The sequence below is a fragment of the Carlito syrichta genome, unplaced genomic scaffold (genome assembly GCF_000164805.1).
Source record: "Carlito syrichta isolate Samal-C Ts95f unplaced genomic scaffold, Tarsius_syrichta-2.0.1 Scaffold307013, whole genome shotgun sequence".
Lineage (NCBI taxonomy): Eukaryota > Metazoa > Chordata > Mammalia > Primates > Tarsiidae > Carlito > Carlito syrichta.
Genome location: NW_007251109.1, coordinates 147,134 through 164,437, shown reverse-complemented (window position 1 = coordinate 164,437; position 17,304 = coordinate 147,134). Strand labels below are relative to the sequence as shown.

The 17,304-nt window shown below is 58.5% G+C and overlaps 1 protein-coding gene across 1 annotated transcript; it reads left to right on the top strand.

Moving 5' to 3' along the window:
• The first annotated feature begins 2,669 nt into the window (after positions 1-2,669).
• On the top strand, positions 2,670-9,815 carry CUNH15orf39 (chromosome unknown C15orf39 homolog). Its single transcript, XM_008063723.2, has 2 exons — positions 2,670-5,427; positions 8,550-9,815. The coding sequence occupies exons 1-2, from the start codon at positions 2,670-2,672 to the stop codon at positions 8,912-8,914; spliced, it is 3,123 nt and encodes a 1,040-aa protein (XP_008061914.1). The 3' UTR covers positions 8,915-9,815.
• The last annotated feature ends 7,489 nt before the right edge of the window (positions 9,816-17,304 follow it).

The window sequence follows — 17,304 nt, the reverse complement described above, 5'->3', positions numbered from 1 at the left end:
CGTACGTGCAGGCACGGGTTGCATGCGTGGCGGCGGCCTGTGTGTCATCCTGCTGGGGTGCACGTGCGCCCAGCGCCGCCGGGAGGGCTGGGGGACACCCGGAAGCCCGCAGGGTCTCAAAGCGAAGTCGGCTGTGGGCCCCAGGCACCGAGTTTCGCGCGTGGCGGGAAGGGGAAAGGGGGTGGAGGCCGATCCCGTGCCCCTTCCCCTCCCCGGGAGACTTTGGGCAGCCCAGGTCGGGCTGTGTCATGGGGAGAACCCAGAGCCTCAACAGGGGAGGTGGGAGGTGGGAGGACACCCGCGACGTGCGATCCAACCCTCCAGGAGAGTCGCTGCTGGCCACAGTTGTGCAGGAATCGTTTTCCTGGCCTTTCTCAATGTCCATCCCGAGGCCCCCGGAACTGCTCTCCAAAGGCGATGTGATCCGGCCCCTGGGGCCCTGCCCTCTCCTAGTGCTTGCTGGCCTAAGTGTGTGGCTCTGGGAAGGAGGCACCTACATTTTGGCTACTGTCTTCAGTGGGGAGGGGCCTCGCTTGAGGGAATGGATACTGGACCCTCCATCCCCGCTAGTGGGAGATAAGGTCACCCCCACACGGCTGTCTCCCTTGAGCACCCCCCCAAAGACTCCTGTCTATTGGCTGGGTCCCAGGTGGGGTTTCAAGAAGTCTCCAGGGCAGAGGGCACTCGATGGGGGCTGAACCCTGGAGAAAAGGACTCCTGGGGCGGGGGGTGGGTATAGAGCAGGCCCCAAGGAGTGTGGGGGGGGCGGGGGGACCAGAGCCAGCACTTAATTAACCCAAAGCTTCCCGAGGGCGGTGGTGGGGGTTCAGCACCCCCCAAACCCTACAACTTCTTACAGTACTGCTGTGCAGCAAGGTTGGGTTTTGCCTCTGTCCTAAGACACTGCTCTTTGTGGTCACCTGTGGCCTAAGAGACCCTCCTCTTTTCTCTAGGCTGGCCCAAGGGGATGTGCCAACTTGCTTTATTTTATTTTATTTTTTGAGTTGGAATCTCACTCTGTCGCCCAGGCTGGAGTGCAGTGGCAAGCTCACCACGACCACCGCAGCCTCGATCTTTCTGTCTCAGCCTTCCAAGTAACTGGAACTACAAGCATGCGCCACCATGCCCAATTTATTGTAGAGATGAGGTCTTGCCAAGTTGCCCAGACTGGTCTTGAACCCATGGGCCAGGCAATCCTCTCATCTCCACCTCCCAAAGGGCTGGCATTATGGGCGTGAGCCACTGTGCCTGGCCCAACATGGCTTCCTTAGTGCAGTCGGGCTGGGGTGGGAGTGGGCACTGGCCCCCATGCTACCTTACCTTTCCTGTCCCCAAAATACGCTGGTGTAACTCTGAGCCAGTGGCTGTCATTGGCCGCCAGCCAGAAGAGAGGAAAAGGCTGGTCCTTGCTTGCCAATGTACTGAAACCTGTGGCAGTTGCCCCGTGACCTCATCACAGCAAGACTGAACTGATTGATCTTTTCTAAGGGTGTCAGGAAGGAGGATGCTGGCTGAGGGAGTTGGAAGCAGGTCAGTGTAGCCCCAGCAGACGAGCTTCAGATGGACCCCATGCTTGACCTCTCTAGGCCTGGCTCCCCATCTGTCCGTACAATGGGAGTAGTTGCCAACTAGCACTTTGTGGTCCCTGGGGCCTCCCCCCTGTCCTTTACCAGGTGCTGTCTCCCCAGGTGCCTTGGAATAGCCATCTGCAGCTGGAGGGCTAGGGATGGACCTAGGCTCTTTTCCCCAGGTGGGCCCCCTTCCTCTGGCACCACAGCACCATCTGCTGGACAGTCTTGACCCTCCTGCCGAGACAAGGAAGCTGGGCGTGAGAGGGCGTGGTTTGCACAGACTGATCCCCTGTCTCCTCTCCTGGAGGAATTTCCTCCAGAGCCAACCCCAGTATCTCAGCATTGACTCTGAGCCTGGGGACAGGGGTTCGAGACCTGACTCTGCCATTTTTGGTAAGATCGGCAGATCAGGGAAGCATCACAAGAAATCTGAATTTGTAGACCGCGCCTGGATTCCATGTCTAGCCACAGTGGGCATCTTAATATCACGATGGCGGCTTGGAATCGGAGCTTGTAGTGGGATGCAGGAGGCCTGCTTCTCATCATGCCTCTCATAAGTGACTTTGGGGTGGATGGGTGTCCTTATCTGTGTATAGGGGTGCGGCAAGGTGAGTCAAGCCAGGTGTCCTTCGACTGCCCTGCCAAGTCTGAAGCCCCAAGGAGAAAGGGTCTTGGGAGTCATGGAAGAAGGCTGAATGGAGGGGCTCCTAGAGTGAGGGTGGGGTTATGTGTGGGAGAATTCATTAAGAGTTTGAAACCCCTGTATTCTAGATCTCATACACTCAGTGCTCTTTTTCTGAAGTAGACAGGGTCTTGCTGTGTTGCCCAGACTGCTCTTGAACGCCTAGCCTTAAGCAATCCTTCCACCTCTGCCTTCCAATGTGCTGGGATGGCAGGTGTGAGCCACCGCACCCAGACTTACAGTCTTAGCTGAGCATCAGTTAGGCACCAGGGTCTCATGTGAGTGGCGAGTCTGGGAGAGCAGCAGCCCTCTTGCTTGTCTGGAGCCCCTTTCTCTGACAGCCCTGCCTCTCTTCATCTCTTCCAGGTCTGCAGTTGAGTAGCAGGAGCCCAGGAGGGCCTGAGGCCTACGCAGTGATGGCAGAGAAACGGCCCCTGGGGACCTTGGGGCCTGTAATGTATGGCAAGCTGCCCCGCCTAGAGGCGGATTCAGTGCCAGGGCCCAGCCTACCCCCCTCTGCTGGCAGCCAGGACCCCTGCGGCTACAAGGGGGCCTACTTCTCTTGCCCCGTGGGGGGTCCCCCCAAGGCTGGGTCTGAGCGGTTGGCATCCTGGACCCCGTACCCTCCCTTGTACCCCACCAGCATGACAGGAACCCCGCTTCACACAGACGGCCTGCTGACCAACTGCCTGGTCTACCGCTCGCCAGCAGAAGGCTCTGAGAAGATGCAGGACTCCGGCCCCATTGAACTTCCCTTCAGTCCCCAGGCTCATTCCTACCCAGGCCCACCGCTGGCTGCCCCCAAACCTGTCTACCGAAACCCTCTGTGTTACGGGCTCTCGACGTGCCTGGGGGAGGGGGCGCCAAAGAGGTCCTTGGACGTTGACTGGACGCTGGTGAATGGGCCCCTGCTGCCCTTGGCTGACCCACCCTGTTCTCTGGCCCCGGCTCCTAGCAAGGGCCAGACCCTGGATGGCACCTTCTTGCATGGGGTGCCCCCAGGGGGATCTAGCAAAGACTCCTCGGGGGGCTTCTCCCCATGCCAAGCATTCCTGGATAAGTATCGGACCATCCACAGCACGGGCTTTCTGGCCTCTAAGTCCTCGGGCCTTTACCCTGGGAACCCCAAGCAGGCCGTGTCTGAGGGGCCCTCCAGTCCTTGGACCCAGCTGGCCCAGCCCCTGGGGCCACCCTGCCAGGATGCTGGGCCCACCCACTACCCACTGCCCCATCCTCCACAGACCCTCCCTTGTCCACCAGCCTGTCGCCACCCAGAGAAGCAGGGTGGCTACAGCTCGGTGCTCCCACTGCAGCCTCTGGGAGCCCACAAGGGGGCCGGGTACCAGGCTGGTGGACTGGGCAGCCCCTACCTGAGGCAACAGGCAGCCCAGACACCCTACATGCCCCCGGTGGGGCTGGATGCCTATTCCTACCCCTCTGCTCCGCTCCCGGCACCCTCACCAGGCCTCAGGCTGGAGCCCCCTCTCACTCCACGGTGCCCCCTGGACTTTGCCCCCCAGACGCTGAACTTTCCTTATGCCCGGGATGACCTCTCTCTCTATGGAGCATCCCCAGGGCTTGGAGGAACACCGCCTTCCCAGAACAATGTGCAGACTGTGCCCCAGCCTGGTGCCTTCCAGCGAACGTGCCAGCCTTTGCCAACCAGCCAGCCATGCCCAGAGCCTGTGAAGCCTGCACAGGAAGACGGAGAGAAAGCATGGCTACCCAGCTGCAGGAGGGAGCGGCTCCAGCCCCGCCTCAGCGAGCACCCTGGGGCACCCATCGTCATCCGAGACAGCCCCGTTTCCCGCACCCCCCCGCCCCTGCCCCCATGTGCCCAGGAGCGCCTGTCTCTTCCACAGAAGGAGGGTGCAAGGCCACCCAGCTCTCCTCCGATGCCTGTGATCGACAACGTCTTCAGCCTGGCCCCCTACCGTGACTATCTGGATGTGCAGACACCCGAGGCCACTGCCCAACCTGACTCGGCCCCAGCTGAGCCTGCCTCGGCCCCCGATGAGCCTGACTCCGCCCCAGCTGAGCCTGACTCTGCCCCAGCCACCAATGAGAGCCAGGACAAAGGCTGCAGGGGAACCCTGCCTGCCCAGGAGGACCCAGCAGGGCCTCACTGTTCACTTAAGGAGGAGGTGGCCCTGGACTTGAGTGTGAGAAAACCCACAGGGGAGGCTTCCCCTGGCAAGGTCCCTAGTCCCGGGGTGCATGCCAAGCCCACTGTAGCTGTGGACGCACCAGGTGTGGGCAGCATAGTGTCCGATCCACCAGGCCTGAAAAAGATTGTCACAGAAGCCTCGGGGTTGTCTGGGGTGCCGGTGACCACAGAGGCCATGCCAAGGACCAATTTCCATAGCTCTGTGGCCTTTATGTTCCGAAAGTTCAAGATCCTCCGTCCAGCACCCTTGCCTACAGCCATGGTCCCATCCACGCCCGCCTCGGCTCCCGTCCCTGCACAGCCTGCACCCACGCCCACATCTGTGCCCATAGGACTGCAGATTCTCACTCAGCCCTTGCCTGTGACCTGCTTCAACCTGGCATTGCCCAGCCCTCCAGTTGTAGCTGTGACCTCCCCTGTCCCGGCCCCGGCCCCGGCCCCGGCCCCGGCTCCGGCTCCTGCTCCAGCTCAGGTTGCAGGCCCTGCTCCAGCACCTGCTCCAGCCCCAGCGGACTCCCCAGAGCAGCGCTTTACAGGGCTGCATGCGTCCCTGTGTGACGCCATCTCAGGCTCAGTGGCCCACTCCCCACCGGAGAAGCTGCGCGAGTGGCTGGAGATGGCTGGGCCCCGGGCCCGGGCCGCGTGGCAGGACTGCCAGGACGTGCAAGGGCTACTGGACAAGCTGTTGTCCCAGCTGCAGAGCTTCGTGTGCACACAGTGGTGCCCCTTCCCCCACGTGGTGCGCGCTGGCGCCATCTTTGTGCCCATCCACCTGGTGAAGGAGCGGCTCTTTCCCCGGCTACCGCCAGCCTCTGTGGACCACGTGCTGCAGGAGCACCGTGTGGAGCTGCGGCCCACCACGCTGTCGGAGGAGCGGGCGCTGCGGGAGCGCGCCCTGCATGGCTGCACCTCCCGCATGCTGAAGCTGCTGGCACTGCGCCAGCTCCCTGACATCTACCCCGACCTTCTGGGCCTGCAGTGGCGTGACTGTGTGCGCCGCCAGCTGGGTGAGCACGGGGCGGCCCCAGTAACCACCAGAGCTGTGTGAGCGAGTGACAGGTGTGTGCACCGTGTGAGTGGGTCGCAGACGGGACTGAGTGGTTCCAAGGTCTGCTGGGGTGGGCTCTAGGGACTTGCTTCCCTCTTGACGCTCCGTGAGCGCCATCATAGCCTTCTTTGGAAACCTCTGAAGATGCCAGCTGCTCTGTTCCCGTGGAAACTCTTTCCTGGATTCCCTCCTCTGCTTGTCTCTTCTCCATCGTTGGTGTGGACTTTTCCTTCGGTGTTCCTGGGCCTTTGGCCCGGCCCTGTTTTCTATCTGAGGTCATCTGTGTCTGTTCATCCAGCCTCCCCTCTTCAGGACTCTAGCCCGATATGACCCGCTGCATGCTGGACTTTTGCGCCTGGGTGTCTCTCATATCCCAAATCCCAGCCCTGAGTCTTCTGCTAAGCATACTTCCTGTCCCCAGTCTTTTCCATCTCAGTGAAGGGCAGCCCTCTTCACAAAACTCTTGTGCCCAAGACTCAATGGGGGTCCCAGCTTTGCCTTTTGTTGTTTTTTTGGTTTGTTTTTTCTTTTGTTTTGTTTTTGCATTGGAGTGTCACTCTGTTGCCCAGACTGGAGTGCAGTGGCATGCTCACTGCCAACCCAGCTTCAACCTGCTGGGCTTAGGTGATCCTTCTGCCTCAGCCTGGAGCTACAGGTGTGCACCACCATACCCAACTAATTTTTTAATGTATTGTAGAGGCTCCATGTTGCCCAGGCTGGTCTTGAACCCATTGGCTCAGGATTTCCTCTTGCCTCCGTCTCCCAAAAAGCTGGGATTACGGCGTGAGCCTGTACCCGGCTAGCATTGCCTTTTGAATGCATGGCTTTTTAGTCCTCCCGGGCACTAACACATACAGAATGTGCCAGAAGTCAGAACCTCGTTTGTGGTTTGCATTTCTTCTTCTTTTTTTTTTTTTTTTGTGATTTGGAGTCTCACTCTGTCGCCCAGACTGGAGTGCAATGGCCACTCTGGCCACTGCAGCCTCGACCTGCTGGGCTCTGGTGATCCTTCTGCCTCAGCCTTCCAAGTAGCTGGAACTACAGGTGCGCACTACCACACCCGGCTAATTTTTTGATTATTGTAGAGATGAGGTCTCGCCAAGTTGCCCAGGCGGGTCTCGAACCCGCTGGCTCAGGCAATCCACTCACCTCAGCCTTCCAAGGCGCGGGATTACAGTTCTGAGCCACTGAGCCCGGCTTGCATTTCTTCTACCAAGCATCTTGCACCTCCTGTTCTGCAGTTTGTTTTTTTGTGTGTCCTGGAGAACCACACAACAGCTGCAGCGTGATGTGGTGTGTACAGTCACACTTCTTTGGCCAGGACTCTGGTAATGGAACCAGGTGGTTTCTGTCATTACCTCTCTGGCATCCATATACCTGGTATCGAGGCCCCTGGCCCTCTGCTCCCCCTACCTTCCGCCACATTCCCACTTCTGTCTAGGCTGCGTCCCTGAAGAAACCATTGCTTGTTCCATGGCTGTCCTGGCAGCCTTACCTGGGCAAGTCTCTGGGTCAGGTGGAAAAGAGCCTGAGGCCTGAGGTTTGGAGCATGGGGTCTGGCAGGCCAGCACTGCTGATCCCTGAACATGTTGGAAGTTGGGGCAGATGCCTTAATGAGATGTAGAAAAAAATGCAAGTGCGAGCGTTCTGTTTCTGAGTGAGAAAGTACGGGTGAGTGTCCTGTGTCACTCAGAGGCCCAACTAGCCCAGTCCTTTCCCTGTACTTTTGGGCTTTGGGGGCCCCAAGAGGGTCAGGTCCATTTTTTCTAGGGGGCAGTGGAGCTCAGGCATGCCATGAGATCCTCTCCTTCTCTTGACTCCAGCCTGTGAGTCTGGGGCCTGGTGAGGAAGTGACGTGGGCCCAGCTTCCTGCTACTGGCTGGACTTCGTGTCTCCCTCCATCATTGGGGCCATCATTCTGTGGGTGCCCCTAGACAGTTATTCCCGCCTTTTTTTTTTTTTTTTTTTTGAGTTGGAGTCTGTCTCTGCTGCTCAGGCTGGAGTGCAGTAGCACGCTCATGGCCACCGCAGCCTCGACCTGCTAGACTTAGACGATCCTTCCACTTCAGCCTTCCAGGTAGCTGGAACTACAGGTGTGCGCCACCATGTCCAGCTAATTTTTTTTTTGAGTCGCCCAAGCTGGAGTGCAGTGACACACTCAGGGCCCCCCAGCGTCGACCTACTGAGCTCCAGGGATCCTTCTACCTCAGCCTTCCAAGTAGCTGGAACTACAGACACATGCTATCATGTCTGGCTAATTTTTTTATTTTATTTTATTGTAGAGACGAGGTCTCGCCAAGTTGTCTGGGCTGGTCTCAAACCCACGGGCTCAGGCAATCCACTCACCTCGGCCTCCCAGAATGCTTGGATTACAGGCTGAGCCACCGAGCCCGCCAAATTTTTTATGATTTATTGTAGAGACAAGGTCTCACCATGTTGCCCATCTTGGTCTTGAACCTGTGAGCTCAGGCAGTCCTCTTGCCTCCACCTCTCAAAGTGCCGGGATTACAGGCGTGAGCCACTGCACCCGACTTCCTGCCTTGATTTCTTAAGGATTCCTGAGCTCCCCTGGCAGTTTTTCTTCCCAGGAGATATGCTGTTGGTCAGGGGCCCCTCCCGTCCCCTCTGTCGTCTTCCGGGCATTGCTTTCAGGACAGTCCCTACCTGAGCTCCAACTCTGTCTCTGGGGGTGGTATGGCGGAAAGGTGATCACCTTCCTATGTACAGTGGGACCTTCTCTTTCCATGCCTCAGTTTCCCCAGCTGTACAGTGGGGCTCTGGACAGGCCAATGGTTCCTGACCTGCAGGGCTCTGTTCCTTTCATTGTTGTACCTAGACAGCCTCTCCTGAGTGATGCCCTCATCACATGGCACTCTGGTGCCACCTGGGGAGAAGCACACCTCTTCCGCTTGGATGGTCCAGCCAGTGGGCACATGTGGGGAAGCGCTGTCATGTCTTGTGACCCTGCTGGTGCCATCCTGGCCTGGGGCAGGGCAGAACCACTATTCCAGATGGCTTTGGAGGCTAGAAGGTGGGACCTGACTACGGGTTCTGCAGCCTGACGATGTGTTCATTTTTTAGGTGACTTTGACACTGAGGCTGGAGCTGTGTCCTCAGAGCCCACCATGGCCAGAGACGAGCCAGAGAGCCTACCCCTGGCTCGGAAGTCACCAGCCCCCAAGGGCAGGAAGCCAGGGAGGAAGCCACTAACCCCTGGCCCGGAGAAAGCAGAGGCATCTGCTGGGGGAGGGTCCCGTGGTGCCTCACCTGCCCCCGCTGCCAACGCCAGCCCACCCAGCTCCGCACTGAAGGCTCGCTTCCGCAGCCTGCTGGAAACCAACTGGCTCAATGGCCTGGCACTGCCCACGTGGGGCCACAAAGCCTCGGGACCAGACCGGCCCTCGCACTGCCCACAGCTGCTGGGCAGCCAGAGCCATCATCTGTAGCACCAGCTGCCGGGGCGGTGTGAGCCACTTGCTGTTGGGGGTTCCTCTCCACCCTCCCTCTGCCTTCCCAACTGCCCTGGGCCAGGAGTAGACAGGGCTGTGACAACTTACCCACAGGGTCTCCCGCTGTCACCCTGGCTGGGCTGGGAGCCCCTGAATTTTTCACTTAAGGGTCTTTATTAGGCCTCCTCCCTGTTTCTTCCCTGAAGAAAACGCGTGGGCTTTGGAGCCTGACAGACATGGGCTCAAACCGTGGCTCCTGTGTTCTGTTACCTGAGTGAGACACTTCACCTCTCTTGAGCCCTCGTTCCCCAAGTGTAAAATAGGACAACACAACCTACCTCACAGGGTTGTTGTGGGGATGACACCTGACACCCATTACGGTTTGGTTTCTGCGCCCTCCCCGGACAGGCCTGGTCTAGGAGGCTGAGGCAAACGGATCCTTCCCGCAGAAAGTCTTCACGTGTCAAGGGACATGGTTATCTTACAGTGGTACATTGTATGGTGGATATGACCCCCGCTCTCTCGAGTTACCCCCGTCATTTGGGACTGGCCCTGGCTCCCAGCCTGGAGCCCCCACTACTGGTGCAGGGACACATCCTTGTTGGGGCCTGCTGTTCCTACCCCTGGAGGCCTGTCGAGAATTGACATCAGTGACCTCCCTGAACTGGAGCAGGCAGACTGAGTGGTGGCTCAGTCCTAGGAGGTCTCAGGAGATCTGAAGTGGGGACTCTGATACTCCCCAAGCCAGGGCCCGTCTCCAGGCCTGTGGGCCACCTGCCTACACAGGGCTGAACTGAGCAGAGTCTGGCAAGCTGGGGCTCTGGTAATTTTTAAGGGTTTCTGGTGAGCCTGTGGGCTCTGGAGACAGGCTATTAAAGCATCTGACTTGTTTTTGGAACTGGGGCCTAGCTGTGTGCCTGGGGATGGGTCTCATGTTCCATCACACTGTGCCTGGCTGTGCCCTCCCTGCTCTTAGCCCAGAAGGTACTGAGAGTCTTCAGCACCATTATCTGGCTCTGACCATGTGGGGCTGTCTCACGCCCACTGGCCCACTCAAGGAAAGCCTTCCTCTTGACCCTCCTTTGGGGACTGGTGGTTGTCTGCAGCCCAGTGAGAAATGCTGGTCATCAGACCCTGGAATGTGTCCCATGACCAAGAATGCATCCCTCACAGTCTGGGTAGAACTGTCATCCCCTCCCCATGCATCCCATTGACCTTAGCTAGTGGGGGGGGGCAGGGCCCACCCTCCAGAGACCCCCATCTCCGTTGGGTTCTGTTCCCCCAGAGGTTTGTTCTCTGGGACAGTTGAGATGGCTTCTGGGCCTTGGTTTCTCCACCTGGGCCAGGGGCCAGTCCACTAGGCCTGACATCTTGGTGGGTGTGCACCAGGCCCAGCCACGCTGTCCTGCGGTCGGGATTCTGGGTGGCAGCTGCCATCATCCCTTGTACACTGTCCATACAGACCCGAGGAGACTCATCTGGCCTGTGAGGGGATAGGCACATCGTGGTCACTGTAGTGACAGCCTGGGGTAAGGGCCTTTGCTTAACCCGAGGGTGGGAGGTGTCCTTGGGTTCCAGAAGAGGCTATACCTGAACTGGGTCCTGAAGACAAGTAGGAAGTAGTCCGGAAGGGACACACACAAAGACCTGGAGTGAGTCTGGAACAGAGAAGTCCCCTAGCAGGGCTGGAGCCCCCTAGAGCCGGAAGGGTGGGGTATAGCTGGGAAACCTGGCTCACAACCCAGCATGAATCCCACAGCCTGAAGAAGGGGCTGTGGGCCGCTGAAGTACAGAGTGGGACCAGTTGAGTCTGCTCATGGAGGAGGGGAGAATTACTACAGTTGGAGGTCCCTGAATCCGGGCCCCATGCAGCCATGAGTGGCTCTTCAGCCCCCTCAGCGGTGTTCACCTCATTGCCAGTCTTGCTGGGTTTGGCCCTCCCCACTGGTCTTTGCCTTCTGCCTCGCCCCCACCCACCTGTGCCTGTGTTCCATGCCGGGCAATTTCTTCAGCGCAGGAACAGGCGGGGCTCAGAGGACCACCCTATGGTGCAGAGGCCGGCTTGGGGTGGTGTCCAGCCAGCCCTGACTGGAGGAGGCAACTCTGTCCTGGGAGCCCCCAGCTCCCATATGAGGGGAGACACCAACCTTGCCCTGAGAGTTCTAATCTAAGGAACATGTGGCTGTTTCCCAGGGACCCCCAGCCTGAGCTGGTGGGGACAGGAACAGGACTCTGCCCAGGGCTCCCAGTTCAAGGGAGGCAGTGCCCCAGCCTGGCTACTGCCCCTCACCAGGGTTTTACACAACCTTTTGGTGGCAAAGAAGAGCTGAGGGCCACAGACGGTGTGGAAAGCTGAATGTGCTGCCCCACACCCAAGTTGACAAGCTGGGTCCATCTCTGCTTTGGTTGATGTGGCTCTTCTGGTCCCACAAGTCCCGGTACCCCCGAGGCTTCTGGGCTGGGATGAAGCAGGGCTTCTCAATCATCTGGAAACAGTTTCATGGATTCCATCAAGAATGTCCTTAGGGCCAGGTGTGGTGGCTCAGCTTGTAATTCCAGCACTTTGGGAGGCCAAGGCGAGAGAGAGGATTGCCTGAGCCCAGGGGTCCAAGACCAGCCTGGGCAACTTGGTGAGACTTGTCTATACAATAAGTCACAAAAACTAGCCAGGGCGTGGTGGTGTGCGTCTGTAGTTCTAGCTACTTGGAAGCCTGAGATGGAAGTATTGCCTGAGTCCAGCAGGTTGAGGCTGCGGTGGCCATGAGTGTGCACTGCATTCCAGCCTGGGCAACAGAGTGAGACTTTAACTCAAAAAAAAAAAAAAGAATGGCCTTAGTCAGGCACGGTGGCTCACGCCTGTAGTCCCAGCGCTTTGGAAAGTTGAGGCGAGAGGATTACCCAAGCCCAGGTGTTCAAGACCAGCCTGGGCAACTTGGTGAGACATTGTCTCTATAATAAATCAAAAAAGAAAAATGAGTTGGTTGTGGTGGTACACTCCTGTGGTTCCAGCTACTTGGAAGGCTGAGGTGGAAGGATCGCCTGAACCCAGGAGGTTGAGGCTGTGGTGGCCGTGAGCATGCACTCCAGCCTGGGCGACAGAGTAAGACTCCAACTTAAAAAAAAAAGAATGGCCTTAGGGAGAGCCCAGGAATCTGGGTTTTAATCAATCTTCCAAGATGATTTTGAGTCGAATGTCAGACGTTGTATTTTGAGTAACACCGATCACCAGCATACCTCCCTCTCAGGTTACAGATGAGGAAACAGGTCCCGGGACTTGCCAATAGTCACATCAGCTCCAGGGCTGTGTCAAGAGCCGGTTCTGAGGGCTCTAGGCCAGCTGGACAGGTCTTGACCCCTGGCACTTGGCCCGTTGGCCTAACCCAGACCTGCCCTCAGCTGGGCTCTCTGCCCCAGGTGTCCTTGTTGGGCCAACACATGCATCACTTGCCCTGAGTTACTAGGATGGGGCTCAGGTAAAGCTTCAGCTTGGGTGAGGCCCAGCCTCCCAGACGCCTGGCATCCCTGCTCAGTACAAAAGGCGGAGGGATCTGAGCATCTGGCTTTGCCAATAGGAGTTAAGCCTGCAGAGAGGTGAGTGGGAAGGAAAGCTGGTGTCTTGGAGAAGCAGGAAAGTAGAACCATGTCTGGGGTGGTGAATAAGACCCCCAGCTTCTTGGTGACCACCAGGCATCTCCTTCCCTGGCTTGTTTAAGGGGGTTGGGTTTGAACAGTCTGGGTCTCCCCCAACCCCCCGGTGATACTGGGAACAGGGCTGACTCTGACCTGACTGGCTGTGCCTCTCCTCACCCTGTAGCCCCCTTGCTGGAGATGGGAGCAGTGATTCCAGCTGGTGGGCCGAGGAAGCCGGGGGTGGGCATGAGTGGGGAAGGCTACCAGGACAGACGCTGGCGGGTGTCCTCTATGCTCTCTGGACCCTTCCATGGGCAGCTCCCACCTTTAGACACACTCCCAAGGGGGAATTCCCGGCTCACTGTGCTCTTCTGGGCCCCTCTCTGCTTCCAGAGGTGAGAATGGCAACAGGACGGGGGGGTGTGGCAGAGTCCCTCGCATCTGCCCTCGCTGGACATGAACCCCTGGGCTGGACGTGAGCCCCTGTGCTGGACTGAGGCTGGCCAGCAGGTAGGGCACTCCTTGAGTGCCCCTTAGGCCTGCTGCCTCCATGGGGACCCAGCTCTGGGCATTCTAGCCTTTGTTTGCCCAGAGGCACCTGCATTGGGGAGTACCCCTCCTGACATAGCCCCTGGCCTCAGCCTGGCCTGATCACTGCCTCCCACACCCCGCCTCTGTCCTAGAGGGACTCTACTCCCAGGTCCCTGCAACATCTTGGAACAATGAGAGCCTGGGCTCCTGGAGAAGGGGGTGCTGAGCCCCTTGGAAGGACCTCAGAGGCCTCTTGTAGGATCACTAGGTCTACCAGGGGGTATTGCTTCCTTCTCTAATAGCCACTGGGTAAAGGCATCTGCAGACCCCTTTCTTGCTCAGATTGGGATGACGGGGCCAGGGCAGTCCCCTCTCCAGGTCCTGGCTGTAGCCCCCAGTTCCTCTCTTAGCTATAATTCTGAGCAACCCCAAGCTTAGTGCCCATTTCACAAACCCTACAAACCTCTTAGACCTAAGTACCCCCAACCCCTCAAAGGGACTGGGGCTTCAGCCTGGGGCCCCATGACACAGAAGTTTCTGCCAGCCTCATCTGCTGAGGCCTCGGCTCTCCCTTCTGAAGCATCCTCAGTGAGGCCTGGGCTCCCAGCTGCCTTGAGTAGGCAAGAGACCCCAGGGACAGCCACTTCTCAGCGAGGCCTGAGTCCTCCAATGGGCCTGAGGCCTCCTGCCTGCCTTTCCACGAAACTTTGGCATCTCCCCTGTGATGGAGATCTGGGGTAGCTCTGTTCAGCCTTTGCTGCCAGCCCTTAACTTGACACCTCCTGGCCCTGCAAACATACAAGGACCCCAGCTTCTGGAAGCCAGGTCTTCCCCAGCCCTTCCTGCTGCCACGCTGGCATCTCCAAGCCCAGCCAACAGCAAGGGTCCTCAGCTGTTCCAGGACGGATCCTCACCAGATCTGCCTGGGGCTTCCCAATATGGCCTTCCAGCCCTGAGAGCATCCCAGACCCTTCCAGGAGTGGCAGCTTGAGCTGTCTCTGAACCTGGAATGCTCTCCCAACTGGAGTTATCTTACACCCCTCCCCAGTCTCATGGGCACCCAAACCCCTGGCAGGCTGCACTCCAGTGTCCCGCGGCAAGCCCTCTGCCAGCTCAGCTGACACCACGTCTGCACTCCAGACTTGCTTCCCTGAAACAGCAGCAGGTTGACACGTTCTCTCGTGGCCCCAGACCCACCTCTCCAATGTAGGCCCTGAACCTCCAGCGGGGCCACCCTTGCAGAGGAGGTGCCAGAGGCTTCTGGACAGTTCCCTTCGTGGTGGTGTCCCCCCCCCAGGGACCCCTCTGGAGATGAGCCACACACCTCACAAGGGCACAGCCCAGTCTCCCTCCCCCACAGGGGTCTCTGTCCACCCGGGTCCCTGACTACCAGGGGACCCACACCCATGATCCCCCTTTTCTGACTGCGGGACCCTCCACGACCTGGACACTTGAGCCCTGAGCATAGGTGCAATGACCCTAGGACTTTATTCTCAAGTGAAGAGGCTACTTGACACCAGGCCCTTGGCTCCTTGGGCTGAGCTAGACAGCAAGAGTGTTGCCAAGGCCCCCAGGACAGAAGGGGCCCAGCCCTGAAGAACCAGCACACAAGGCATCTGCCATGTTCCTCCTGGGCATACTGCCTGAGCACCCAGCTGCTAGGACCCCTGTCATGACTAACCTGGGTGTCATGGAGACCACTTCAGGAAGCCACAGCCAGCTGGGAGGAGAGCCCCGGTTTCTGCATCCCTTTTTAATGGCGCTCACTTGGGTGAGAGGAGCCGTAGACTCAGGGGAGACTACAGGCCTCCCTTCCCCACTCCCTGGGTGGGTGGTCTCCCAGCTCCTGAGTCTGACTGGAAGATGGGACCACCCTGTCACAGAGGCAGATCTGAGTAGTGTAGGCCTGGTCCTACCCTCAAGCAGGGCCCTGCCCTGTTCATTTTGCCAGCTGGCTGGCGAGCCCAAAGCACAAGTGATGCTGGGTGGTCTGTGTCCCATCGACTGTGTCCCCTGTTCCCAAGAGGAGTTTCAACTCCAGTCCTGGCACTCAGACACCTTCAAATTGGAGGCCATATCTGGCAGGGTGGACTGGCACAGCCTGCCCACAGCCAAGGCAGGTATGATGTCGGCAGCCCCAAGCCTGACCACAGCAGTTCTCAGGCTCCCTCTGGGCTTCCGTCTCCCTACACACCACTCCTGATGAATCCTGGCTGTCAGCTCTGCCGGGAAGTCGTGCTGATAGAACAGTGCTGCCCGAGTTAGGGCTCAGAGGACAGGTTGCTGTGGGGAAGATGTCCAGACACCTCTCAGCTTGCCTTCCCTTCTCCTCTGCCCACAAAGAAAGCACTTTCTCTGTATTCCTCTCCTGGCCCAGCACATTCAACACTGCCCAGGTCTTTCTTTCCTGGGTTGTAGCCCACCTCCCTTCCTGTGGGACTAAGGGTTTTTTTAACCTAATGGCTCATGTGAGATGGAGTTATCCCCACTCTGCTCAACAGAGAAGGCAAACTGAGGCAGAGACGGGGAACAGCTCTGCTCCAGCCCGGCTCTTAATGCTAAAATCAAAACCAACCTTCCTTCCATGGAAGGGTCAGTGGACACCAAGCGTAGAAGCCTCCTTCTTGTCAGTCTCCTCAGTTCAGGTGCATACCAGCCTCCATGCCTGGCCTCCTGGGAATCCATGCCATCTGTTTCTAGTAAGTCATCTCAGCCCGCTGGGATTGGGCGGGCTGCTAAGCCTAGGTTGGAGCCCTGTCCAGCCCAGTCCTTGCTTCTGGAGCCCTTTTCAGGCTGTGTAGGGGCCTGAGCCTCCTTTGCTGGCTAGTTCATCTCTTCATATCTGCGCCCTGCAGCCAGAGCTGGGTGGAGGCCCAGGAACAGATTTTGCCACAAGTTTAGACCTTTGTGCCCTGTGGTGCCAGAGTGTGCCAGCATGTGGATGCCTACTTCTCCTGGCATGTGGACCTGGCCTCACTCAGCAACAATGGAGAGGGAGGAGGATGCCTGTTGTCTTCCAGAACATTCTCACCACAACGCCTGTGTCCTGCCTGTCAGACTTTGGGAGAGGGCCTGTCACCTACCCCTCTGGCTGCCTAAGGCCCAGCTCTAACTTCTGCCCCCAAAGACCTTTTCCTGAAGGGTCTTCCCCAACCCTCAGTTCCCCTCACTTCAGAGCTTTTGGTGGGGTGGCTCTAGACTACCAGCCTGGGGGGGGGATTGTCCCTAGGGTTGGGTCTCAGGATGACACAAGAGGGTCTAGAGGAGGACCCAGGTAGATAGCTGTCACCCCTGAGGGGCAGAGCCCCTGGCTACCCCAGCCTCACACAGCTCTTGTCCAGCCTAACCTTCCAGGACAGGCCAGAGCCCTGTGTCCTCTGGTCTTGGCCCTGTGGGGCCCTCTGGTTGCCTTTGCTGATCTAATTTTACTTCTGAGACAAAAAAACACATCCTCCATGAGACGGGGCAGGCGGGGCCAGCGTGGGGTTACCCAGTTCAGAGTCACCTTGGCCAAGCAGAGCTCAGGTCTTGGCCCAGGGTGGCCTGGTGGTCCTGTCCAAGGTCTTCCCCGACACCCTCTGGCTTGGGTCCCCTGCAAGGTATACCTGGGGAGCACCTGGAACCTGACAAGATGCCCATCACCTTTGGGATGGACTCCTGCCCAAACAGCCCAACAACTGGAAGGAGCAGGCGCCGCCTCTGCCTCCCACAGCCCCTGATCTGGGAGGATGCCATCCCAGCAGCAGGAGGTGAGGGCAGAACCAAGAAGATGCCAAGTCCTCTAGGGGTTGCTCTGGGCTCCAGAGTTGGGCACTCCTAATTTGGTCCATCCCCTGTGACTCTCCCTGGCCCCAAGAAAGCAGCTTGCCCAAGGTCATCTGACAGGTTAGGGCAGAATGGGGCCTTGGCTCTTCCTTACCAAGCTGTGGCTTCCTCCCCCACCCCCCAGGGAGGGAGGGAGCTAACCTGGTGTGGGAGGGAAGAGGGGGCTGAGCATCTCCCAGTCCTGCCCACCCTTTTCCATTTGAAGAGGGAATGACGCCTGGGCTGCAGCATGAGCACAGGCCAGACAAGGTGGTCCCAGGTTTCTAACTTAGCCTTGGCAGGATGCTGCCATCTCTCCTGTGCTTCCTATCCTGGTACCTCCCTCACTGGATCCTCGGGTCCCCTTCCCCTGGCCAGTGGGGATCCTAAGTCATAGCTATCCCCTTGTCCTGGGTGAGTCT

Bases quoted from the DNA above. Each gene is read 5' to 3' on its own strand.
- CUNH15orf39 (XM_008063723.2), top strand. From the start codon at position 2,670: ATGGCAGAGAAACGGCCCCTGGGGACCTTGGGGCCTGTAATGTATGGC. The intron at 5,428-8,549 runs GTGAGCACGGGG...TTCATTTTTTAG, and splicing joins CTGTGTGCGCCGCCAGCTGG to GTGACTTTGACACTGAGGCT.